The sequence below is a fragment of the Patiria miniata genome, unplaced genomic scaffold, assembly GCF_015706575.1.
Source record: "Patiria miniata isolate m_02_andy unplaced genomic scaffold, ASM1570657v1 HiC_scaffold_30, whole genome shotgun sequence".
NCBI classification, from domain to species: domain Eukaryota; kingdom Metazoa; phylum Echinodermata; class Asteroidea; order Valvatida; family Asterinidae; genus Patiria; species Patiria miniata.
Window position 1 is genome coordinate 8161259 of NW_024037070.1, and position 27567 is coordinate 8188825.

The following is a 27567-nucleotide window of genomic DNA, read 5'->3' on the forward strand; positions in this document are numbered from 1 at the left end:
TCAAAAAAAACATCTAAAGGAAGGTCAGATATTAGGATCTCTCAAGTAAAATTTTTATTGAACATGTTCAATAGAAAGAGTTTACAGATTTTAGCACAGCGCGTCGTACGGGACAGGCAAAACGTGTCATGCGGGACATCTGTGAATTATGTCATAATTTGTACTGAAACAGTGCTCTAATCAGTTCTTTCTTTTGAGGTAACAATGTCTGTAGTAGGTAACATCTAAATGACTGATTTTGTACAAGTCCAATCATTTTATGTTATCTTAGTAAAGCAGAAAAGTGCTTGTGTCTTGTGTGTCATACGGGATAAAGTCAGATTCTATAGAGATCATGCCTCCATCAAAATTGCTTGCTCACTGTCTGAAATTTAACACTTTCACTAATAATGGAAACAAATTACTGACAAATTTAAGAAAGGATCATCTTTCTGTCAATTGACTATAATTAATGCTTAAAGCAGAATAAACAATTACTGTACTCTAAAACAATGTCATATGTGGTGCTGAAGTCAACTCGTCGACCAAACAGTACTGCATATCATCGGATGATCAATACAGTGGCACAGTTTCAATTGACCTCGTAATTCCATCCTAACCCAAAGTCTCAACATATTGTCTTTCCTCTGGACCACTCTGGTATTTCCATTTCTGTAACTGGAGACTATTTGTGCATACATGCAATTCATCTTAAAGTGCATTGACACTATACAGACACAACAATTTGCATACAAAATATGAAGGAAGCTTTGTGTAGCCTCAAATTAACTCCATGAAATATTCTGTGTTCTTATTAAAGTCAGGATATCAATGCCCTACAATTATAAAGTGACAGTTGCTGTGCTCTGTAGTCCCAACTCCATCCCAAAACTGCCAAAGCAGGCTAGGGAATGTGATGGATTAAGGACAGTTAGTGTTTGCGGAGGATCAACAGTATTCTATTCTGCACGGCTAAAATTGGTGGTTTAGAGTGTTCACATATTTACCATTTCATGAGGGCAAAATAACATCAGAATATCTTAAGTTGTTTTGGTTGTTGATTGACACAAAACTTTTCATAGCTTGACTGACAGTCCAAGTACACCTGCATACAATCTGTTTTGAAATTGAACCTGCTTGAAAACATGGATTAACATTTCTTACTCCCTAGCAAAAGATGTTGATATAGAGTCTCCTTCCAGAGTTAAGACGTCAATTTAGCACTTCAGATAAGGGCTGTTGTTTCTTAAGAAAGCACGAGGCAGATGGAGCAGAGCGTTGGGTTCCCTGTCTCCATCTACTGGAGAATACTTGATACTCCACACCAAACAGTTAACGCAATGCCATGGAGGGATTAGGTTTCACGATGAACTTTTTCCTTTTTTTATAAAAATTCAATTTGCAGAGCCAGGGCAGCTGTCATTCATTGTAAGGGGTTAGCAACCTCCAGTATATGTGTGGGCTGTTATCAGCTTGTTTTGAACATGTTGGACATGTACACAGCGTATCAAATGTTAAATGGAGTGTCCTCGTCATGTTTACATGGTCTGTGTGGGGGCGGTATGATTCAAATGTACAATTGCAATGATATCATAGAACCAAGTACATGTACTCATTTTTAATTGTACTTTTTATGTTGAAACTCTCAAATTGTACATTTTTCGCAAAATGTACCGTACATAATTAAGAAAGTTTTGTTTCTTTCTGGACATGTTCCAGTTGGCACATGATTGGGGACTGGTGACTGCATTGGATCCGTGCAGGTACTGGTACTATAGAGGGCGCTATGCAACCTACATGTGCCCCAGCAAGCCAAGGTTCTTTTCCACAAAGCATGCCAAATCACTGCTTCCTGCCCAGCTTTGGCGTCTCCCTGGCCCAATAATCATCCAAACCAAACGCAAATACATGTGCACATAATGTTGGCCTCTGTAGAAATTAATGCTCCTTTAAAGGGAATGTACAACATTTGCTTTTGCTGCAATTTTCAGAAATCAATGGATTTGGAGGATCAGTATGTTATAGCAAATATTGTTAAACTGACTTGTTTCACGTTTTGGGCTTGTTTATACTGGAAAAACCAAGAAAACCAATCATTTTCTTGTGGTCTGGTTCCCCGACCCCACTTAAGATGAAACAGAGAAATTTAAAGACTTTGGGGAATTGTAAGGTCAAAGAATCACTCTAGCAGGTTTGTACCCCTTCACAGGTGTGTGATCAATTGCAAAAAAATGCGGAATAACTAAATATGAAAAAATAGGAGCAGTTTTTGAAAAAAGCCAGTTTTTTTCCAATGCTGGTCGGCCGACCAGCGTTGGAAAAATACAATTTTTCTTGAAAATGTCAGCACACCAGGAGCCACAATCCCTAACAATTCAGTAAGGTATTTCGTGATAATTTGATCATTTCATTTTTTGATGTTTGCAAATGTTGTATCTTCCCTTTAAAATTGTATAAAACTTAAAAGCACAATGTAGACCTACATGCACATCTATATTCAGATAATGTCTCCCAAATCAGTGGACTAAAATTTTGCAAAGGTTATCAGACACTAAAAGTAAATATATTCAAGTGATTTTTAACTCAAATCTATGCTTTGCGTCGAAAAACTGAAAAATTATTTTCACAGATTTCTCAAAAAGCGTTATATATGCTGTTTTAAAAAATTAATACGTTACTTCTTAAACACTTTTTGAATGTGTAACATGTGTCTTGCATCTTCATGCATGTATCAGCAATAAGACATGTACACGTATCAAAAACATAATGAACCAACTGCCAGGACTGGTTTTAATGAGAAAAAAAACATCAGTGAATTAATACTGCAGATAAGTACTCTTAATTATCATGTAATTTATACTATTTAAATTGTTTTTTTTAATGATTTTCTAAATTTATATCAAGTGATTTAAATCAAACAACCCTGCTGCCAGCTGACCCTGGCAAAGTAGTCGATTACTAAGACATCTACACAAGTTAGCAGAAGATGGATTCGTGACCCAAGCAATTAAGCTTGTAAAATTGTTCTCACAAGCTTTTAAAAACCAGTGGGCAAACAGTGCTATAAAATTACGTCAGTGAAGGTCAAAACCCCAAGTACAAGTACAACTCCAAAATGGGAAATTACTTCAAAGGTCAGAACTGGCTCTAGGGGTAAAGTTAAGATTGCCAGTCTTATTTGTAGTACTGATGCAAATCCGCAAACCCTCAAGTGTCATAACCAAGTCAATTTTTTACACGTCAAGTCAAGTCGCGAGTCAATCTTTTTCTAGTCCATCTGAACATGTTACGTCCCCAGAGGTTGCTTTATTTTCAACTTTGTTTCCAATAGTAACCAAAGGGTTGGCAAACTTGCTTCCTGCAACCTGATTCGATACAGCAATAGTAGGTAATGGATTTATAGTTGTAGGGTTCTGCAAAAAGAAGGAAACCCATTTTTGACAGCAATTTTCACCTACTTGTTGAGCATATTTCAAAAATTCAATTTAATGGTATTGAAATATTGATCGTTAAACACAATGACTTCATTTGACCCCTAGATGACCTTTGACCTCAAGTCATCTCAAGTCCCCCTACCCAAAGATTATTGTCACCAAGTTTGGTTGATATTGGAGACCGAGTTTTCATATGACAGCACTAAACAGTTAACCTAACCAAAATGGAACACTGACAGACAGAAGGAATACTCTATCGTAGATTCTTGGAGAAAGCCAGGGGAATAAAAATTCAATCCAATTCAATGATAGCATTGATAACTTTGGTTTTCACAGAAGCAACACACAGATTGGCGAAGCATGGGCATGATACTTACATTGACAATGGTAGGCATAGCTCCATGGTAGATAGGCTGTGTGCAGTAGGGCCAGAAATACGGACACTCGGTCAGATCAATGTAGTTGGGACTCAGGCTGAAAAAAAAAAAAACAATTCGCTTCTTCGTAAGATTTGATGTTGTAGTTTAGTTAACTTTTAATGAAACACCAGTGCCGAGGTGTGGATTCTGTGCACAATAGTCGATGATACTATGTGTGGGCACTTGTGGGCACTTGTGGTCTAGCGGTGGAGCACATGATTCATGATCGTGAGGTTGTGGGTTCGAGCCCCATCGTGGACATGCGTGTTGTGCCCTTGAGTAAGGCGCTTCACCTCAATTACCCCTCTCAACCCAGGTGTTAAAAGGGTACCGGCATTATTCAATGCTGGGAAGGTAACAGACTCGCTGTGGAGGAGGTGTGGCGATCCCCCCACAGCAGCATATGAGTCTGGCCCAATCGCTAACGAAAGAGAGATGGGCACTCCGTTCCTGTTAACACTTTGCCGAATTAAAAAACGAACTACTAATGGAAATTTCCAACAGTGCTTCTTAAGACGCACTTTTGGAAAGGCCTTCTTTTGTTGATTACTTCAAAATGACAGCTTGCCAGAAAGAATAATTTCACAGGGAGTTTAGTTCCCTTACTATCTTTCAACCAAGTATGTTTTTCAACAATAATTACGCCAGTTACTTTTTGGCTAGCTGCAAATGATGGACTCTGGCTTTAAGTGATGTGATCTGAGGTTTACAGAATGCATCCCAGCAATGGCGATCAAAACTGTAATTTCAACAAGGCGTTAGATATAAATAGAAACTGAATGAGATGCATACCTTGCCTGTGGGTTATAGGTACTGAGCACCTGGTAGGCCCTGACTAGGTCTAGTTTCCCATGTCCTTGCTCAAACATGTTAACGTCTGGTAGGCGCCTAGCTGAGGCCATGAGGGCTTGCTTCATACTGGCTGGGTTCAACATCTCCTGACGATCCCAGACAGAACTACAATGACAAACAACAGAATTCAACTTTTAGAAGTCGTCGTTGTTTTTTGATGTTGGCATCTGAATGTTAGCCCACAAGCATTCTGCAATTTCATGCAATAGTCAGAATCCAGCACTAAATGATCAGATCACAAGATTTAACACAGGACCGATACAATCATTTTCTCAGTTTCATTACGGCACAGAGATTGAACAGTCTACTGCTACAACTTAGACTCAGACTCAGGTTCAGTCCCTTTGTATACACTACATGTACATGGACACTTTTAACCCTAACTCCCTAGGCCTTTTGGCTAGGATGTAGCTTCAATCCTGCAAATTCCTCCATTGTTTCTTAAAAATGGTCCATGGAGGGGTGACCACTGCCTGAATCCTGCAAAATCCTGCGGCAGTGACTGTCAATATGTTGAGGCTTGGCCAGTGACATCCTGGAGAAGTACGGAGGAATTCAAGCATAATCCAGGCCTATGTTTATGCATGGCTGAGCAAAAACAACACAAGCTCCGGCCCAAGACCTTGACAAAGCGCATCCTACGAAATCAGTAACGCATCTTTGCCATGTAACCTCAATCCTCCAAATTCCTCCAATTTGCAAATAGGATTTTGGAAGATTCAGGGCGGTAAGGGTTAAAACAGACTTAACTTCTACCAACCTTGCCAATAATGCCACAGCACCTGCTACAACAGGGGAAGCAACAGACGTCCCTGAGAGAGTCCTACAGCCACCGCTTAGACTAGACCCACGCACAGTGGAACCATACGTCACAATGTCCGGCTTCAATCTGCCGTAGCCCATGGGTAGCTCCTGTGAGAAAGAAAATATCACGGATGCTTACAAACCACAGCACAATATCATGGTTCTAATAACCAATCTCAACTACAGTGGCACAACGCAGAGCCTGCCTTGCCGGCCACTGCTACAGAGTCAAAGAGCAAGTTGTCTCTGACCTCACCTGCTGGAGATTGCCTTGCCCCAACAGAGGGAGGAGACCCCTCAACTACGATGACTCTGTATGCAATGATGTGAGCCAGCACGTTGATGACATCACCACGGCCATGGCGGACAAGAGAGTCTGGAAGAGTTTGGTTGCATCCATCTCGGCTGCGGCCGCCCAATGATGATGATGATAACCACTGATCACCATTCTAAGCTACCGCAACTGCACTATCACAGAGATCGTGTGCTAACCCTATGGGCTCCGAGGCAAACAAGAGAGGGCGCTGTTTTACTGCTTTTGACAGCCCGTTGGGCGGGACGCACCGCGTGCGCGTACTGATCGTACACACGAGGCGCAACGTACACATGACTTCTTTTATTCTGAATATGCACAGAGCCACAGTGTCTTCGCGTTGAGCGTCAGGCGTCGGCAATGCGTTCAAATGTCTCTACCGGTGGTATGAACTTACCCAAGTTGTCATGCCTCGCGATGAAAACTTGGCGATGTTGTCTTCAAAGTTGATGCCTCCAACACCGATCACATCCATCTGATCAGCGGGATTGTTCAATGTCCTGAAGCAGATGTTAAACAGTTCACAGAGACTGAGAATAATCTAATGTGAAAGGTATCGTACACCATTTGCAATTTGTGAATTGTGTTCGTTTGAAGCAACAAAAGTGCTGACAATCTAGAGAAGGGTGCTTAACAACTAACCTGATGAATTTTTAGCTCAGTGAATGCTGTTTATTCCGAGAAAACAATATTCTAGGATCTCGATTTCAAATCAAAAGTTGCCGACTCATGTTTTGAATTGCATCCGAATTCAGCGTATGGGACACGTTCTCATCCAGCCGATTGCAGCCACGTGATGTCCCGCACTGAACCGTCGAATTATAGCAACCACGCGCACATGTCCTTCTTGTCAACGCTTGCGCACGCTTCGCCAAATTAAAAACGAACTACTAACCGAAGTTTCCAACGATGCACCTTAAGACGCATTGTTGGAAAGGCCTTTGTTCATTGTTTTCTTCAAAATGACAGCTTGCAAGAAAGAAAAAATTTCGCAGGGAGTCAGACCTTTTGTGTACACGCTGTTACTATTTCACAAAGACCGTGTCTTTGAAATTAACTTTGCTGTGCTTACTGCTTACAGTCTCCGTGAAAAAGACAGAGGCTCTTTTAGCAGAACATCAATATCTTTGCTGCATCAATTCAGCCAGGGTGGCCTTAAAACAAAGGAAACAGAGTACAGGAACTGCAATGAGTAATTTGCTGTCTGTATGTTCTTACCCATAGAGTGGTCCATCGTTTCCTATGGCTGACACCATGATCACTTTGTTGGCTGTTAACTCCCACACCTATGTGAACACAAATGTTAGAGAATCATCTGAAAATGCATTCAAGAAATGATGTTGTTTGTTGCAGTAGTTACATGTACATTAACCCATTAGTTCCTCTGTCATTGCATTTAATTGGTGATATTCTTTGAACGGATTGAGCAATTTCAGTTACTTTTTCATCTAAAAGTAGCTTATGAAATTGGCTTTCCGTCATTATTTTTGTTGCTACATATTTTTTTAAATATGAAATATATTTTTTGGGGTTTGGGTTCCGCTTTTTTTGACTCGCCCTGTAGATATCTCTCAAATGATGTCACTGACTACAGATTGTCACGTGCATCGGTGTTTTGGGAGTCAAATTTTTGTGACGCGCATGGAATGTGCTGTATTTCAAAGAAATTTTAAGCAACATGCGCACGTGTTTAGAACATTTTGCACACTGCGCACACATATATCTGATGGCGTGGAATACGCAGCTGTAATTTGCCTACGAAGATGTCTGTTTACGAGAGGGGTTGTAAACAATGTTTACAATATCATTTTACTTTACAAGTAAAAGTGCTAATGGATTAACTTAACAAAATAAACTACCTCTGGAATATATCTCCAGTATTTTCTAAACATTTTTGATGACCAGGTGAGAAAAATTTCAATGGAAGATTTGTCCTGGCAAGCGCAGTAGAAGATGCTATAAAAAGATGAATAAAATCCAGTCTTCGGAATCTCAGCAATTGGTCCAGGGAAATTCCAAGTATAACTCATGGGCATATATAGCACGCATGGTATGCTGGGAATGTCTCGGGTCCGAGTGAAAGAATTCCCTAAACTGGAATTGTTTCATCTTGTTGACCGTGCCATTTACTGCTGCAGGCTAGGGCTTTCGCTGCACTTGCTATGGACTGGCTACACATTCAGTTTTAGGCCAAGTTTTAGGCCAGAGTAAGATTCTGGTAGTAAGTATACAAGTAATGAGTATTTATGAGTGCAATGTTAAGAATACTTTCACGAGGTAACAGATGGAATACTCCATTCTACTTTGCTTTGCGTCATGTAATGGAACACTGCATATGACCTTATTTAACTATTCTTTCCATTGCACAAATGTGACCGGCTCTACAAAAAAAGGGAATTAAGTCGCCCTTAGCATTATTGTGTAATGGCCCGCTCAACAATGAGAAGGTGAAAATTTCGTCAAAATGTGATTTTCATTTTTTGTCATGAATGACATCTTTAATACCTACAGTTTCAGGTTTCACTCACAGAAATGTTGATTTTGATGAACAAAGTGTAAAAAACAACCATTTTGTGTGCATCGTTCTGTTGTTCTACAACAAAGCCAGCTATTTCAAAGCCTGTTTTCTCAGTTGTGTAATCTGAATTCAAAGGAAGTAATTAATATGCAAATACGTCATTTCTCCAGATTGGGAGGGGCTATGGAGCTCTATTACATACCAAATGAAAGCTTACATTGTGGGCTTTCCAACCATGTATATAACTCAATTCACTTTTTTGCGACATAATACCCTTTTTTTGTGGAACCGGTCACAAATATCAAACAATCATTTGTTTTATACAACGCCTGAATAAATGCCCTTCATCTGATTGTTAACTAGTGTGACCGTGAAATGGAACTTCTGACGGTGGACTGGGACTTCCTTTTTTGCAGTGCGGCTGGGCCACGGGTTGGGACAAATAATTCAATGACACGTGATTAACGACCCGCCAATCAGATGATGGGGATTTTTTCAGGCATTGTATAATACCTCTTAGAAACACTGCATCAATTTTTAGGCTAAATTTCATTTTGCAATTCATCATGTTCATAGTGCGATTGAGCTGTAATCAGCTGTAATCACTCACATGCCTTTCTATCACCAAATAATGTCCAACATTCAATTTGATATCGGGGTCAAAAGAACAAACTGAGATCTCGATTTGCCCTAACAAAATCAATATGGAAACCCACAACTATACCAAAAACTTCACAGACTTACCTTGTCAACAAAAGGATGGTCCATAAAGTCTGGTCCCCCGATACTGAGATTCAACACATTGATTTTCTTAAGGATGGCATAGTTGAAGGCGTCAAGGAACCAGGATGTGTAAGAAACCTTGGGAGTCAAAGTACATATACATGTTTATCAGCATTTAATAGTCCAGTACATTTTGTATATTTTAAAAATTCTGATAATTAGGGTTCATTACCCCTAACCCCTTGAGCATTTTACAAGAATCCGCCAAAAATCAGAATCCACCAGTGAGTCCATCAGAATCTACCAGTGTAGTACATATACCTCATACACACCAAACATAGCCAAAAAGTTAAACTGTTGAGAACCTGAATCCATCAAAATCCCCACAACTGCTCAATATGGAGGTATCCTGAATCCATCAAAATCCAGCAGGACCGCTAGGCTTACAATCCTGAATCCATCAAAATTCCCTAGTTTGTGCAAAATGGAGGTATCCTGAATCCACGAAATCCCCTGAAACAGGGAAGTGGATTTTGATGGATTCAGGTACGTTAGGGTCAATGACCATAAAATGTTGGCGATGTATTTCGATGAATACCAAACATCGATTTATTCTTTTCTCAGACAGCCAAGGATCTACTAACATGGAATCCCCTCCCCCATCCACCTTTGGCTGTGAGAAATAAAACAAAATTTAAAAACGCTCCTTTTAGGGTAGGTCATCAACTCAAAAGTATGCATAATGACATTTAATTAATTTAATTGGGTTTGGAGACACATGCTGTTACAAAACACTCAACTAAACCAACATACCTGGTTGTTTGTAAATACCCTAAAGATGAACAGGTTAGCATCGGGGGCAAAACCCTTACACTCAGAGGTGCTGCTGATCACCCCCGCCACAAAAGTGCCATGACCCAGTCCATCATGCAGTTTCTTCTCATTGGTCCAGTCAGTGCGCTCCTTCACATTCCGGAAATGGGGGTGTTTTTCCTTCAGGCCGGTATCAAAGACGGCAATGTTGACCCCAGCTCCTTCAGATCAGAAATGGATATATCATTTTTTTAATAGGCAACTAAATATTTCAAAATGTCTCATTAAAGACTCCGATAAAGATACTTAAAAATCGTATGCAGGCATATTGAAGGCAGTCTATGGCAAATTCTACTGAGCACAGCTATCGGCTCCGTGCGCCAACAAAAGAGGGCGCCCTTTTACCTAGCAACAACGTCCCATGGGCGGGACATTTAGCTGGTTGACGCACACCGTTCCTTGTGTGTGACACACGTACACCTGGGGATTTGTACTACATGTATGTACACGCAGTGGTACATGATACGGCCGCGCGTCATGGCAGTCAGGCAAGATGGCGTCGGTCGGTCACCCCCAACTGTGCTTTCTTTGCCGGTGAGGGGGTACTTGTGAACGGAGCGGACAGACAAGAGAAGTGGTGAGAACAAACATCGTGAGTGGCGTATTCCCTATTATCTGGTGAATTACCTGTGAACCCCAAATCCCAAAGCACATTAGCCTGCAGGATATCAGTAATCTCTCTTGGTAAGGCACGGAGTAACTTTCTGCCGGCATGGCGTCCTGTCTCCCAAAAGGATGAGCCCTATTTGAAATATAGCAAAGAAAAAGTCTTGAGAAAGAAAGCACGGTGGTGATTCATTTAATTAAAGAAGTGGCACAAGCCCCATGTACATGTACATGTATGAGAATTTGGTGTGGTTCTATGGAGAAGGGGTTAATTGAGTAAACTGGTTCTTTTTATAACTACAACAGACAAAAGAAGTATACATACATACTTACATGTACTTGGTGCTACTGCAAAAAAAGTTTCAAAAAGCCAATGACTACACTGCAGTGTTCTCCAACCTGTAAAAAAAAACCTGGTGCCCCGCCATACTTTCTGAGGCACCCGCTAAGCTTAAAAAGTTGCCGCCATGCTTCAAAAAAATTTATTAAAAAATAATACCAAAGACATAGAAGTGGGACCAGGGTATATTTTGGCCAGAAACTTTGCCAAAAGCAGTAACATGCAACACTTGTCAAAATGACAAGCCTGCCCATTGTAGCAATCCATCAGGTCAAAAGTCTCAAGGCCAAACTGCCTCAGAGTCCCTGGGCACTGATGTATTAAAAAAAATGATGCTGAGCCAGTACTTAACTGTTAGAGATGGCCTAAAAGCTGTTATCCATACGTAAATTACATGTTCATCTGCAAATAGCACCCCTAGCATACATTGTAAAGAAATGTACGTCTGCAAATAGCGCCCCTAGCATATAGCCCCCCCCCCCCTTCGCTTTTTGACAGAGCACTGACCTTTAATTTTCAAAGTTGGGGAACACTGCACTGTACATGTATATCATTCTGACAAATTACTCTTCTTTTCCAGAGAAATTCAACCCTCACATGTACTCAAGTACACCTTCAGAAGGTTGGTTTCTTAGCGATAGCTGACAAGATCCGAACATGAGAAAATGACCAGGTTCACTTTTCAAGAAATTAAGGTTGAAGAAAGAAATAGACCTGAGCCCAATTTCACGGCCCAGCCAAGCACAAAATTTTGCTTAGCACAAAAAAGTCTGGCTTATAAAAGAAGGTTACCAGCCAAAACTCCATGTGATGTATATTGCTGGTGATTGGTATTCAGCTGTTGTTTGCTATAGCATGAAAAACATGTGGAGTTTTGGCTGGTAAACTGCTTTTATAAGCCTGGCCTTTTTTGTGCTAAGCAAATTTTTTTGCTTAGCAAATTTTTTGGCTTAGCAGCGCCGTGAAATTGGGCCCTGGATTTAAATCTTACCAAGCCTAGACTGGCCCGTCTCATTGACCTGGAGGATTTCCATTTGGGAGCCCAACACAGAGGATCGACGGCACTATTGCACATATCTCCTTCATCTTCATCCTCATCTACATAGAAGGAAAAAACATCATTAGTTTCCTCTTCTTATGTCCTTGTCGAGAAGTTTCATAATGACGTTTGATCATCATTTGACTAAACACAAATGAAACACTATTTGACTGTGGTCTTCAACAAACTTGCACCAATACAACAAACCATACTCATGACAAAATGTCTTCCATGAAAAGCAATGATCACCTTGAAGCTGTTCATCCTCTGGCATTGACTTAATGGAGCGAGTAATCTGTCTCTGATGAGTAACCTGCTTAATAGACGGATGATGCTCTAAAGATGCTACACTGTCCTCTTCTCCTGCCGTTATCTGAAATTTAAAGTAGAAGTCCGTTCAGGTTTGGACTCTAGCAGTGCCCATGACTCCTGAGACATTTTTGTTTGGATTTTCCCTAAATCCTCCAATGTCTATCACTGTGAAAGAACCTAATTACACTTTATTAACATATTTTTCATCAAGAAAGGTAATATTAAGACTTAGTGGGATTATGTGGGCATTCGTGTACATGTTATGTTTGACCTTTCAACTCAAAATTTATTTATGATGGTACAAGAAATTATTTTTAACATAAACATACAAAGTACATGTTATTTTAAGTGAGAAACAGATTTTTCAAATTAGGTTTTGCCCTTCACCGACGTTTTTAAACACTGTATACTCAGTGTGTTACCTCCTGAGTGAAAGTTGGAAAAAATCACTCGGGTGGGACTCGAACCCACGACCTCCTGCTTTCTAGTGCAGATGTCTTACCACTCGACCACCGAGCTAACGGGATCGGTTGGCCGGTTCGATTGTTGAAAAGTCTACAACAGAACCTCAAATAAAATGTCACTTTACCCTGACAACTTCAAAGTCACTGGGATATTTGGCGGCAGGATTGGAGCGAGAAACAACATTCCAGGAGAATGGCGGACTGTTTCTGAGTGCTGCTGATATGTAATTCAGTCTTGTCTGCTCAAAGTAATACCTCTTGAAAACCACAATATATTCTGTAAAGAAGAAGATACAAAAATGTATTGTACATTATAATAATTTATCTTCAAGCAAACTTGACGCACAATAAAGATGAAACGCACGCTGTACACAAACTTCAGCACTTATCCTATTACACATGCGTGTTTGTACGGAATGGCGCGCGCATCTTGGAATAGCGCAACACGCAGAGTGCGGTATGGACCGTGGCGGTGTTACATGGTTATATGTAGCACGGCTTGTTGCCATGGATCGACCAATCAGAATCGAGGATACAAGTTAACTTGAAGATAAATAAATGTATCCATTCTGCTTTATTTGTGGTTTTTTTTTTCATTGTTCACTTGTTTGTTTTCTCTCTTTTTTTGGGGGGGGGGAGAGGGGGATGTTTTTGTCTATTTGTCTTGCTGACAGGTTGTGTGCCCTTTATTGCTCAATGCATAGGATGGCTGTCCATCTGCTTATTTAACTGTCACTGATAATCACCATTCAGTGCTTGCAACATTAACATATTCTGGCAAACTCTGCATTAAAGGGAATGTACATCATTTGCTTTTGCTGTAATTTTCAGAAATGGATGGAATTGGGGGTTGGAAATATATAGCAAATATAGTTACACTGACTTTTTTGAGGTTTTGGGTTCGAAAATGCTATAAAAACCAAGAAAAACAATCATTTTCCTGTAGTCTGGTTCCCTGACTCCATATAAGAAGAAACAGAGCAGTTTACATACATTGGGGAATTGTAAGGTCAGGGAACCAGTCTAGCTGGCTTGTACCTGTTCATAGGTGTGTAATCGATTGCAAACAAGTGCGATGGTCAATTGGGGCCAGTATTTGAAAAAAGCCAGTTTTTTCCAGGCCAACAAGCGTTGGAAATTGATACAAAAATACCACTTTTCTTGAAAATGACAGTATACCAGGTGCCATGATTTTACAGGATGCTTTACACTGTCATTCACCAACAGTCCAGCAACTTGGTATTTCAAAATGATTTGGTAGTTTTATTTTTTGATGTTTGCAAATGTTGTATTTTCCCTTTAACATTGTAACTACGATCTTCCTTAGCTACTGCCTGAATGCTAACAAACATGTACCCATTGCAGTAGAATGTTTCTGCTGTTGTTAATAGCAGAGCCTCTTCACTTTACACTAAGCTGTGCAGCAACATTGGGTCTATCTTTACATCATTTAGAAGTACTTACCATTACTAACAGACTGGGTGGTAAAATCAATCTGAACATCAGGAGCTACGTCTGTCTCATTGAAGATGTCACACGGAGATGGCAATTGTTCCTCTGCTGAATACTCGTGACTGGTCAGTGTTTGCTTTGTAAGCGTCCCTTGAGGGCATAATATGAGCACTAACCACAGGTGGCATACAGGTACTATACACAGCCAGCCTTTCATGTTGAGGCTAGGCTGGCACTGAGTGATCCCAGATGTTCAGAGAAATACTTAGAACACTTTGGTCAGCTGATCATGGTGACGGAAACGGCAAAAGAGCAAGTTTTTTTTCAGACTGTAGACAGTCTGAGGATAGAAAGAGTAGTTTGAGTACCACACGTCCCAGGAAGTTAAAGGTTTCTGTTCAGATGGGCCAGCAAGCTGTTCCCTTGTCTGCTATACTTCTACCTCAAGCATTGTCACTGTGGCAGGAGAACTGCAAATAAAACATACAATTATCAATTCATACATGTACAACATAAATATTCATGATCCAGCAACAGTGCAACAGCTGAACCTCATGGCAGACATACATGGATACAGTGTAAGAATAGGAAGACATTAATTGGATGCAATGAACCATAACACGTGTACAGGCAATGCTAGGCAACCACAGGGGAGGATCCAGGAATTTTCGCAGGGTGGGGGGGATGTTTCATCAGCAAAAAAATCCGAAAATGTTCAGTTTTTTTTCTCCGGACACTTGGCCTCCGTAAATTCAAAAACTGAGGTGGGGGGGGGGGGGAGGGGGGGCTGGTACCATATTTCAATAGGGGCGCTGTTCAAATTCAACGATTATTAACACTAGATTACAGAATGGTGTACCGTATTTTGAACAGGTGGACATTATACCAGTATAATTTTTTTGGGGGTGTCAGAGCAGGGGGGGGGGGGGTTCGCATTATTTTTTAGAAATCTGTATGATAATATTTTTTTTTTTGACAGAGCTGGGGGGGGGGGGGTTTGACCCCCAAAATCCTCCCCCTGGATCCGCGCCTGGCAATGAGAAGGTTTGCTGAGAGACCATGACCTCAACACCATAGCCAACACCATTGCCAACACCAGGTGGACACATGAGTTGCAGGGTATTCTGCCATTTTGCCAGTCCCAACTTTGGCATCTGAACGATTACTGAGGATCACTGAATACAGGTCAGATGAAAATGTGGCTTCAAATTCTTCTTTCCTTGGTGGAAAGAATGTACACTGTACATGTAGGTTCAGGTTAATTGAACACCATAGAATCAACCTTGTTGGATGTGGCGTAAGTTTACAAAAATCTTATCATTTATCAAATTTAAAAATATTTTAAGTCATTCTCAGTACTAGCCAAAAAGTAAATACTTCTTTTACATTGCTAGTAAAAGGGTGAGTGTACTTCTAAAGCGTAAATAAACTACAAATAAAGTCTGAATGTGGAAAAAAAATAATTACAAAGTCCCCCTGGCATAGCCGGCCATGGTCTATGATATAAGCAGATTCGGCGATTAATTATGCAACTAGACTGCGTATGAGTATGACCTCAAGAAACTGACCAATCAGCATAATGCAAGCTCCCCGCGTGCGTAGACATCACGCCCACAATGAGTAGCATATATTTGTACAGGTTGTTGTATTTCAAAAACGTGGCACCGAAATTGACCAAGTCCAGATTTCGGAATGAGATGATGTCACTCATGCTCAGATATATCAGACGTTCTACCGGAGATGGATCGTTAGTCGCTAAGAGTTTGCTCCCGTACCAGTTGACCTGTCTTTGGTTCAAATCCATTTTTCTTTTGGTTTGCAGATTCCGACAATGACAGAATCCAAGATTGTATTCAAATGTTTCTTTAGTTTTTACAAAACCACATCAAAAACAAATTTGTGGAAAATATATTTGCAAAAAATTTATAGCCTCCTTCCTAGCCTACCTACCCACTAAAAGTACTAGCCGCACACGATTCTACGTGCAGGTACCCAGACGATGTCAACATTGTACGAACCTGACCTTATGATATTGTCAAGGGACCCGCCTTTTTAAAACAGAAAAACAGGCTACCGTCATCGACCGTGTTTCTTTTTTTATAGTGGATATATTGCCGGCGGCAATCCCTATCAACAGAGGGTGCTGTACTCTCTAAGATAGGGCTGAATTATAAGATATATAAAATTACCACCAACGGTTGTGTAGCACCTGTGGCCTAGTGGATAAGCACCGGATGTCATGAGTGGAAAGATCCGGGTTCGATCCCCGCTGGCGAAATTTTTAAGGTTTTTATTCCCCATCCCCCAAAATAAGAATATTCTTCTTTTATTATATTAACATGGTCTCAAACATTTTATTGCAGAGTGTTACATTTTCCTTTTCAGATTTGTGGCTCTGGAGGATTTTTTTTAAAGGGAAAAAAAGTCCGAAATTGTAAAATGGTCTGATTCCCATCTTGTGAATACACCGTTACAACGATAAAGTTGGCATGGAGCCAGACTAAAATTTGTCACTTTAGGCTAAATAGTAAATATCACTGCCTTCTTTTTTAGTTTTGTGGTCTATCCAATCGAATTCACGAGGATGCATTGCCTCTCCATTATCCCTTGGCTTACATAATAACAGTTAACACCCCTTGTTAAATGCTAAATCTGAAATTACACAACAGATTTCTTTGGAAAACTGGAAAACAGAAAAACTATCCACCTTTAATTCTCTGGCCTTGTCGATGTTGATCCGATCCATGATCGCAAAATCTGACCTCAATTGACCTTATAGTTCTAATGCAGTACAGTGCATGCATTACGTAGCTGGATCCCGCGCTATGTGCTTACATACACATTGCATGCACTGGTTATCCGTTCGACTCGAGTGTTTACCAGTTCGACTCGAACCAACTCGACCGTTTGCCAAAGGCTACTTGATAACTGAAAAATTCAACTCAATTTCATCCAAATTGAACGGAACTACAAGCTCACAGTCATGTGTCCAAATCCTCCAATCGTCGTAATGTCATTGTACATGTATACACAAATAAACAAGGAAGTAGTTCTGAACAGAACAGCGTATTCGACCGATCTAAATAAAAAAATTAAAACTCGACCCCTCCCCCACTTCCCGCATTAAAAAACACTATTTTTGGTGATTTGAAAATGAGGTTTTTTTTCTCGAATTCACATTAAACAAAGGGTTTGGAGAGTGATTGTAGATGATTAATTTCTAAACAAAACTGAATGGGCCGGGCACTACAATAATTTTTTTTGGGGGGGGGGAATTGGCGGGAAAAGCCTATAAAAGTTGCCAATATCAGCTCTATAGGTTTGTTAAATGACAAGATTTAGAGCTGAGGTAACTCCAGCTAAATGCCATGTAGTTATAATTTGTTTTAAATTAGTAGTTTTCGTTACTGCGGTAGAATATTTAGAATCTAATTGGCGGCACAATTTCCTTTTAACATAAAACGCAAAATAATACAACTTCCTCCAGTCTGCATGGTTACAATAATTATGCACCGCGAGATTAGTGATTAGGCTCATTCAACTGTCACTTGTTGCTGTTGATTCCTTCCCGGCTGCACCGTCAGGCTGAGATTAGTGAGAATAATTATAAGGTTATTCTGCATTGTGTTTCACACAGGACATTATATTAAGATATGTTCCTCGATATGCTTTAAGATATGCTAATCTCGAGTTTCACTTCTTTTCCAATTGCTCATTTTCTTAGGGGTGCATGCATACAGGTCTATGTTCTCCAATACATATTATGTTCCCCAAATACCGATGAACCCTACCCTTTAAGGATTTCGGGGAACATCGGTATTGGGGAATATCGGGTAGACCCCTTTTCTTAGCAATAGCAATTTTAAAGTTATTCACTTTTGAATGAGACACAATTAAGCGAACACAATGATAAAACGACATTTGTTATTGAATTTTTTCTTCACAATTAGCTGCCAGACAATAATTCGGCTCTGCGGGTTCGATCCCCTTTTTCAGAGAGTTGCAGACGCTCAAATTCGGAATAAGGTATTTTTACCCGTTATTAATAAAACATACTCGATTGAAAATTTGTGACGTGAAAAAAATATCCACTTTTATTCATAGCACGTGATATATTCAACTTTAAAATCGGTTAAGACCCCACCACCGTGACCACCTCTCCTCTGCAGAAAGGCTATATAGCGGCCGCAATTTCGATAGATTGTACGAAACAAAAATCCCCAGAAATTAATTTAAAAAAATAATGAAAGTAAAAAAAAAATATAGCACTGAAACACCCCAAATCCCAATTTCAACACAGACATTTGCTCAAGATCAGATCCTTAAGAATTAACAAGAAACTATTTCGAAGATTTTCCACGAACTTAAACTTTATGAATCACAGGAACTGAAAAGGGGGCTAGGACTAAAATATTTTTTTATAAGTTGTTGAAAAAAAAAACATAAATAGAAATTTCCACTTTTTACGGGTTTCAGGTTTTAGCCGGCGCTGCACTCACAATTTCCTTACGGTCTTCATCAGGTGGATATGTAAATGGACCAGTTGAAGTCCCCTTTAATTCGTCCTAACAACCTCCTGTACAATAATAATGCACGTGATCCGTGATTACAAGTTTAGTTCAAGTCCAAGCATGTTCGATGAAATGACGTGAATGCAGTCCATGATTAAAGTTCATGCAACGCACCCCCCCCCCCCCCCCCCCCCCCCCCCGCCATTGAGTCCAACAAATATTGGGACGTGTCATGTATGTTGTGAAAGCCATTTAGCTAATGAAAGAATGCAACTTCGCATGTTGATACAGATGATTGAAATATCTTCTGTTGGGTTTGTTTCCCTACGGTTTTAGAGCAAATATTTTTCACAAGCTAGCTGAACCTTTCGGAATTTCAACCTAGTGCCATCCGGCATGTCCGGCCGATCACGCCGCGCCGCCGCATGATGAGCTCCAAATATCAGTGCCTGGTACCCCGGCGCATTGAGCAATACACGTCAGTATAAACGTGTGCTAACAATGGAAACTATATTGATGTCGCGTACCAGCGTTGAAACTACGTGAACGCTGTTTGTTTCTGTAAACATTTTATCAGAAAAATGTCTGTCTCTTGTCTCTAAAATGACGCACTATTTGTTACAAGTCTGCAGTATCGTCAAAAACATGTCTGGTTCGATGTTTTCCATCCAGCATGTCTAGACTAGAGAAAGATTTGGCGCTTTGCCACTGAATCGGGAACACCCCCGCATTTTTACCGTGTATGCAGCAATACGACAATCTACACGTTCATCTGCCGGGCAAGTTTGAACATGTCCACTGTAGACTTGTTGGAACACGGTAAATATCATTACGGTCTTCGACCTAGTGCATTTTATTGTGGCATGTGCATATCATAGGTACTAGTAACAGACAGATCTATGGATCGGGAGTACTTGCTCATGTACGGTAACATCATTTGCAGAATATTTTGGACAAGATGGAAAGTGAACATGGTGAAACACCAGTCTCAAAAAAACGGCGGCGGTCTAAACATTGCCATCATTCTGGAGATCAAAAACGGTCCTCCAGTTCCCATAGTTCCTCGGTAGAGGTCACAACTGCTACCTGTAGGCCAACCATTATTGCCACAGCAACATCAGTCTCATCCTCCAAAGCACCATCCCGTGAGGAGGCGGCAATCGCCATGGCGACTGTTCTTGCCAGTGAGCTTCGGCCTGAGCATAAACTCCCAAGCCGAGATATTCTGGTGCAGCCACAGCCCAACTTCATGGAGCTGCTTCGAACAGTTGGGGCTCAAGGACCTGTGTTTACAGCCAGGCAAGTGTTGTGTTATCTGATTAAATATATCAGCAGTCGCCAACTCTATGTCCAACAAGACCCCAAAAGAGTTTACTGTGAGAAAGATCCATTGGGTGCAGTCTTTGGTGTTCCAACATTCACCATAAAAGATGCAAGGAAACTCCTGTTTGAGAACATGTCGGTGTTGAGAGAGTCTCCAGACTTTCAATCACAACACAATGATGCATTTCAGAGACAGCAACGCAAGCTGTATTACACGTTTCATCAAGCTCAACAAACAACAGATGTTACCAGACCAACGCCAGTACCGACACGTTCAGCCACCGCCCCCTCACCCCACTCTTTGCCTTCGGCATCACACAGGCTCAATCAAGTGGACAGCATTAATAAGCCTTCCTCGTCAGTGAAAAGGACTGGTGGAGGTGGCAAGTTCACTGAATCATCTGTTTTCAGGGGAGAAGATCTGCCAGACAGTGCACACATAAGTAGGCCACGGCAGCCGATTCATGACTACACAGTATCAGTCACCTCTGCTCCAAAAGGATTACCAGTCGCATCAGAGTTCAACATGCCCAGCAGTACAACAATGCCACTGAGTGATGAAGTGACCTGTGCCATTAACCCCACCAGTGCCCTCAGACAACATAACCAGGCTCCCCCTGTAGCACCAAAACTACTTGCAGGCAAGGAGTCCATGTCTAAGAGATCGCCAGCTTCATGCACTGTCACAACATCACTGAGCAGCATGAGCATTGTTGCTGAGACTAAACGCATGCCTGACTTGCCAACTCAATCAACAGCAGTTGCCCCGGGAATCTCAATGTTGCGACCACCATTCAGCTGTGGGCGCAAGAGAAAACAGAGTCGGTTAACCTCAGATTCATCCGAAGATTGCGTTCGCATCACAAGTCATCAGAACTCAGAGAGTGACAAAGTAGCAAACCGACCTTGGTACTGCATGCTGTATCATCCCAGCGAAGAGTTGAAGTCGCAGGGCAGTGAAGTGCTTAGTATTCAGGATTGCGAAACAGCAATTGTTGCTGATTCATCGGATGATCTCTGGTTTGTCGACGAGGACGAGGGGACACCAGTGGAGTACGAAGTACCATCTGATTCCAGTGACGATTACACCATCAATAAAGGGAGCTCAGACGATAGCAGCAGTGGCACTGAAATGGTGTATGATGTTCTCTTGCAAAGGGAAGACAGTGGGGATTCGCACTTTGCTGACAACAGTGATGAAGACACCACCGATACCGAGATTTCTGACTTGGACAAATGGGAGTGTATGGAATGCAGCATGCGCAACTCTCCATTTAAACGTTACTGCAGCCGTTGTTGGGCTCTGCGTAAAGGCTGGTTGCCTGACAGCCAGAGAATGACCCTGAAGGAGAGATTGCAAAATTCCAACCGATCCCTTCGGAGATCATTCTCAGCCCCCGCTGGAAACATCAACCCACCGTCTCCTTGGTGCCCTGCACCCACTCCGTGCACCCCTGTTAATTTGGCAACTGGTGCCCTCCAAAGTGAAATTACACCCTCGACAGTGCAGGAATCACATAACATCAATCCAATTGTCACAGAGCTCAGCCCAAATCTGCCTGGAATTTCACGTGATGTTGCTGATGGATTGACCTTTGATCTAAGAAAAGACATCCCAGATGGGAATGTTGGCAGTGATGAGGATGAGGCAGGCACCGGGATCAGCAGTTCTGGAGAACAGAAACTCAAGCGAACCATCAGTGATGAGTATGGAGAAAACTCGCAAGATACTGTTGTCATTGCACAGGATTCACATGGACACTCGACAGAATCGGACTCACAGACTGAAGCAGAGAAGTCACAGAGTACTCAACAAGGCATCCAGCGAAGGGAAGACTCTGGAATTGGTTTGACTCAAGAGAGCTCCATTACAAATGATCTCAGCACATCATCGAAGATACCAACATTGCCCACTGTAACTCCGCTGAAAAGCCAAGTACAGAATGCACCAGGCTACCCACCTAGAAAGAGACAGCGATCAGCGTCTGGCTCCGACCTCCCGGAGCAAAGTGGACCCTCCTTCAGTGTACTAAAATCATTGAAGTGTAGCAACTCTACCATTCGGCAAGTGGGGATGGGAGTGCTGTCGCATTCTTTACCAACTGGAAAAAGTGATCCTGGGGCGGGCCCCTCATCTGCTCAGGCAAATGTTGTAACAAAACACTATAATGACTTGTGCATCATTTGCTACAGTCGGCCCAAAACTGCGAGTATCATTCATGGCCGCACCGGTCACCAAGTCTGCTGCTATCCGTGTGCAAAAAAGCTACATCATCGTGGGAAACCATGTCCTGTTTGTCGCAGATCCATACAGGCCGTCATCAAGAATTTCTTACTTTAGTTGCATCAAGTACATTTTAAACGATGTTATGCAATATGTGTCCGAACACATACCACTAATGTATAAATTTTCAGAGTGAAACACTTTATGCAATATATATTTTATAGGTCCCATGTTAGTTCCCAAATTGTTACCAACTAGTTACATGCATGCAAAACAAAACAGTTTCAAAAAGTCATGTTACTAATACTCTCATGTAACTTATTATAATAATTTAAAAAAAAGAGACTTGCTAGTTTAATACATTGAAGTCAAAATGTTTGACAATGCAAATTCTAATGTTACCATCATTGCACTGTGGTTAGTGTTGGGCAGTATATACACAAATGCTTAGTGGTCATTTCCCACAAAATTATTGCATTTTGTAATTTATAGTGGATTTGCAATGAACCTATTTTTTTAAATGGCTTGTCTAGATTTTAGTTCAACTTGGAATTCAAAAGTCAGTATCTGAAATTGTTTTGTTCGTACTTGATATGGATGTGCATAGCAAGGATAGCCTTGGAAAAAAATTGTGAGGCGGGGCTTGGGGGGGGGGGGGCATTGTACATCATTTGCACTTAGGCCAAACAGAAAAATGGTGTGTACAGATAACCTGACTTACCTGGAATTTTTGCGGCCAAATTGCCAACCTCGGACATTTTATTGCCATTATGCTAGTTGAGAATTTTAAATGAGCATTATTTGGAATTATTTTCAACGAGTTTTTTTCAGGCCGTTACCATAAACACACTATTTTGTTTGGCCTTGGGGGGGGGGGGGGGCTGATCAAGAAAAACTTAATGATGCATACATGTATGTAATTTGTCTTGGGCCCCGACGTCAGTGATCGATAGTGATTTTAGTTATTGTTGTAGAGTGCCCACACGCAACTGTGTTTTACTTTCTCTCACTAACGTCTTGGTGATTTCGCAGGAACAGGGGTGTGGCCGTTGTATGTAAATTAGACCATCGGTGTAAATATTCCTATCGTAAAAGAAAATGGCTTCCTATTTGATACCAGTAGTCACGCAGGGGTATCACTGAGTTGCATATCTAATTAGTGATGCTTGATCGCCACACTTTGAATTTTCGCATGTAGCGCGTATATTTACAACCGTCGCGCGATGCGCGCAACTAACTATAAACCATTTCATAATGGCTGATTGGTTCCCTAGGAAAGCCTAGGGAGGAAAATAAAGTAAAAGTTAAACCACTACTACGAGATTACCAAGACGTTTAGTGTGAGCCGGCGCACTGGTCTAATTATTGTATCGTTTGAGGATGCACTATGCACGATCCGCTGTCCATCACTAGCATCTTGGGCTAAGACTAACATGTAATGTGTACACTGCTACATTTTAGGACAAACTGGCTTGTTTCTATTTTCTGTAAATTGTATGTACTCTGCTATGGTGCTCTGTGGCAAATCCAGGAGAGCTACAATAAGAAAGGACATTGTGCACTGGTTCATTGATGTGCGTTTTACAGCAAAAGGAATCTGAGAATTGTTGGGCACTTGTTGCTTTGAATAGGCTCCATCAACATTAAGCCAGTTCGGTTTTTCAGTGACCAGAGGTCATTCGTGATAACATCGCTGACGTGATGTTACGCGCACGCCCATTCTGCTGGTAAATTACACGCAAGCGTCGAGCGCCCGTGTTCATGCACCTTCAAAATGTTCGATAATTGTGACCATATCATTGTGCACATGCACAGTTGAAATACTGAACTGGCTTGTTGTAGATAGTTTGCACAACATTTGAGAGAATTTATACAACATCAACTAGTCCCTCGCATTGCCATGTGAACAATCATTACCAAATGAATAGCTCTTCAGAATTGTGCCTGCGGGACATGGAGAGCCAATTTATTGGCTCATACGTGTAGATGATGCACATAGTTTTAATTGTGGCAATTACTAGTTGAAGTCAATCAGTTTGGTACTCAGAGAGATAACTTTATGCTTGGAAATCTTGAACTGTTCGTAAAATGTACTTGCTGATTATCTACATGTATATATACAGTCGACTCTCGTTAGTACAAACTCTGTTAATACAAATTCTAGTTATAACAAACACAAAGCCTTGCTCCGGACTGTGCATGTATGTGCGCAATGAATGGGACTGATGTTCCCTTAATACACAATTCTGATATAACAAACAATTTAGCTTGGTCCGAATGAGTTTGTATTAACGATAGTCGACTGTATATACATGTACATGCATGTCCAGGTAAAGAAAGGAGAACGTTTTTGGAGAATTATTTTGTTTTAATCTTATAGCTGTGATTGTGCTGTGGTAATGCAAACACCCTGATCAAGAGATGGATATGAGATGTTCCCTTTGAATACGTATGCCTGTTACACAGTGATAAGTAGGTTAAAAACATCAGGTATTTTCCATACTATGATACATTTACATTTGTGAAAGCCATGTATCACTATTGGTAAAATGAGTTGAAAGAGGTGGTGTTCAGATAAATTATTCTGATTAAATGATGTCTCTTTTGAAAAAAGGATCAATTTCACTACATGTCTTGTTAAATCAAACCTTTAATCGTTCACATAAATCTGATAAGAGTTAGGCTAGAAGGTTGAGTGTAATGACTTATGAGTTCATAATGTAACATTTTTAAAACCGAAATAGATTTTACAAAGTTTGGAATTTATGCAGTGTGTTACGAAAAATCTAATTGGACATTTCACTTTTTCTCTTAGGAATATAAATGAAGTGAAAGTCATGAGTCAGTCACCAACAGAAATGTAACATTCGTGGACATTTTTATCATTGAAAAGATGTATTTGCTATTATTTTACAAAATGTCATCATGGTTTACACATATACATTTTCACTTCAATATGTACATTTTGAAAATTTATTTATTTTACCTTAATTCATACAGTAGTTTAATATTTATTTAAATCTGAAGTGTTATATATAAATGAAAGGTTGTATGATACTTGTAAGCGTATACGAAAGACTTACATGTGAATAACATGGGAGATTGCTGTAGAAGATATTCTTGAGCTTGGGAGGGCACTTGCATCACCAAATTTGAAATGGTTTCTTAATTATATTTGTTGAATGTTAAAGGCAGATGAGATTTTGAAGCTTTGATGATAGTGTCAATAGAAAAGTGTGTGACAGTTTACATGTGATTATGTATTTGTAGTGAATGGAGGATTCACAATTTGTTTTCGATGTTGAAGAAGTACTGCAAATGTCGACAATATTTATCTTCAACTGCTTGGCATGTTAATCTGTTAATTTAAAGTGAAAAGATGTTCCTTTGGAGACAGAAGATGAGCAGCAGTAATGACATTTAGATTTATAAATATTGGACAAATGAATATTGAATATTGGATCAATTGGATCGATGTTGTTATTGGCTGGTTTCAAATGAGAGAGAGGCCTTGGTAGGTTTATTTTTTTCTACTATGTATGAGTGCAAGAATATTCTTTATATCATTTATCGCTGACAACCCTACCTTTTTTGTATGTAAATATTTGATCGCTTCATCGAAACTGATAAGGCTTTGATTTCCAGTGGTAATATGGTAAGGCTCGGTGTAGCTTGAAGTGCAGTGATGCTGTACATGTACAATGTACAAATCAGCACCTGTAAAGCTGTGGTGTAGAGTTTACAATGCCATGAAATATGAATGTCCGTCTACCTTGCAATCTTAGAACAAAGGAAACATTGAACACCGTATATCCCAGGTGATTTGTGGAACTACCACTAAGATATATTTCTTTAACCACAGAGATGGTTTCTAATGTGTTTTTTTCAGATACAGACTTTGTCATTGTGGTAAAAGGGTAGTTAGAACTTAGAACCCTGTGCGTGAAAGGGAAAATTGTTTCACAATCAAACCATAGAGCAAGGGGAAACAGCTTGTCAGGAAAGTTGGTGTGTTTGTTGTGTCATGACAGTTGTGTTGTGTTGATTTAAAGTGTTAAACACGTCCTTCATTATTGGTTTCATTTTTGCATATCAATTGTGAATGGTTGATGCATTACATGTATGTACACACAAGTATTAACTGCATTCCAAAGTGTAAAGTGTGCAATTTGTGTACATACTTTTCGTGTGGCTGGTCATGTGATAGAGTGAAGTTCAGCGTGGAGTGATAATTGAAATTAAATATTTAATGAAGAAAAGAGAGTGGCTGACTAGTAAATTGAAGGATGCACCAGGAAACAATGCTGAGAATTATTAAATAAAGTAAAACAATAAACAAATAAATAAATGAAATTAATATCCAGATCTGTCCAAGGTCACGTACATAAATATCCAGTTCTCTCGTTTGGGAATAGGGCATCAAGATAGGGCTTCTAAAACACACTAGGGCTTGTATTCTTTTCATTTGAATCTTCATAGCCTGTACCAGTATGTATTGGAGGCTGCGGTACACCAACAATGGACCGATCCAGTAAGCTCCGCCCAGTGCGCACATGGGCAAATCAACACGTGCTCCTCTCCAATGATGCCACGCTGCATTTTCCTTCCGCGTGCATCATACGCGCGTGACGCGCACGCATGTCGGACATAAATCACGGCTGTAATTGGTCAGAACACCATGGGGCGGTGCTTACCGGATCGGTCCATTTCAAACATCAATGCAAATAGGAAGTTGTGTGCCTGACCATGTTGTGAGGAATCGCTTTGTTTGCCTAGATTTGCTGAGTTTCCTTATTCAGAATGATATAAATTGTTACACCTGTGTTCGTTCACAACCTTTATAAAAGCACTCTTTCTTGCAGCTGATAAGTATGTGTCTTTGGTTTCTTGTAAACTATTGACGACATTTTGCACGTTTGACTTGGGAGGCCTTTCCCATGTCACAAAATCATGTTTTTAGTTCACTGTCAGCGGTTAAAAGTAGGAGAGGAATGCTGAGCAGTGCAAAATGGTTCAAAAACAGCTCCATGTATGAAAATGATTACAGAAACTCTAGTCTTTTCAAATAAAGAGAATCAAATGAAAACTGAGAAAGTTGCTTTTCTGGACAATGTTCCTTTCAGTTATTTTTGGTCATTATTCCTTGCACTTCAGTCATCAGCAAAAAAATCTGAAAATGTACACAGGTTTTTTTCTCCGGACACTTGGCCTTCGTAAAAGAAAAAAACTGGGGGTGCTGTTCAAATTCGATGATTATTAAAACTGGATTACAGAATGGTGTACTGTATTTTGAACAGGCGGACATTATACCAGTATACAATTTTTGGGGGTGTCACAGCAGGGGGGGGGGGGGGTTGTATTATTATTGAGGAGTTTATATG

The 27567-nt window shown here is 40.5% G+C and overlaps 2 protein-coding genes across 2 annotated transcripts in view; one reads left to right on the forward strand and one right to left on the reverse strand.

Annotated features, from left to right (window-relative positions):
* LOC119739226 (membrane-bound transcription factor site-1 protease-like) overlaps positions 1–16920 on the reverse strand; it is a 54974-nt gene extending 38054 nt beyond the window's left edge. The window contains exons 1-13 of the mRNA XM_038214078.1: positions 16836–16920; positions 14141–14598; positions 12802–12953; positions 12150–12273; positions 11853–11959; positions 10543–10657; positions 9856–10076; positions 9064–9180; positions 7020–7087; positions 6199–6301; positions 5445–5596; positions 4625–4789; positions 3791–3887 (exon numbers count right to left, since the gene is read on the reverse strand). Of these exons, the coding sequence (XP_038070006.1) occupies positions 3791–3887; positions 4625–4789; positions 5445–5596; positions 6199–6301; positions 7020–7087; positions 9064–9180; positions 9856–10076; positions 10543–10657; positions 11853–11959; positions 12150–12273; positions 12802–12953; positions 14141–14345 (1626 nt within the window). The 5' untranslated portion in view covers positions 14346–14598; positions 16836–16920. The remainder of the gene's footprint in view (positions 1–3790; positions 3888–4624; positions 4790–5444; positions 5597–6198; positions 6302–7019; positions 7088–9063; positions 9181–9855; positions 10077–10542; positions 10658–11852; positions 11960–12149; positions 12274–12801; positions 12954–14140; positions 14599–16835) is intronic.
* A 2060-nt stretch (positions 16921–18980) lies between these two features.
* LOC119739214 lies at positions 18981–27276 on the forward strand. Its single transcript, XM_038214065.1, has one exon. It carries the CDS (start codon positions 19598–19600, stop codon positions 22301–22303), a length of 2706 nt encoding a protein of 901 aa, XP_038069993.1. The 5' UTR covers positions 18981–19597; the 3' UTR covers positions 22304–27276.
* Positions 27277–27567: the final 291 nt, after the last annotated feature.

Coding starts and splice junctions, on each gene's coding strand:
- LOC119739214 (XM_038214065.1), top strand. CDS start 19,598: ATGGAAAGTGAACATGGTGAAACACCAGTCTCAAAAAAACGGCGGCGG.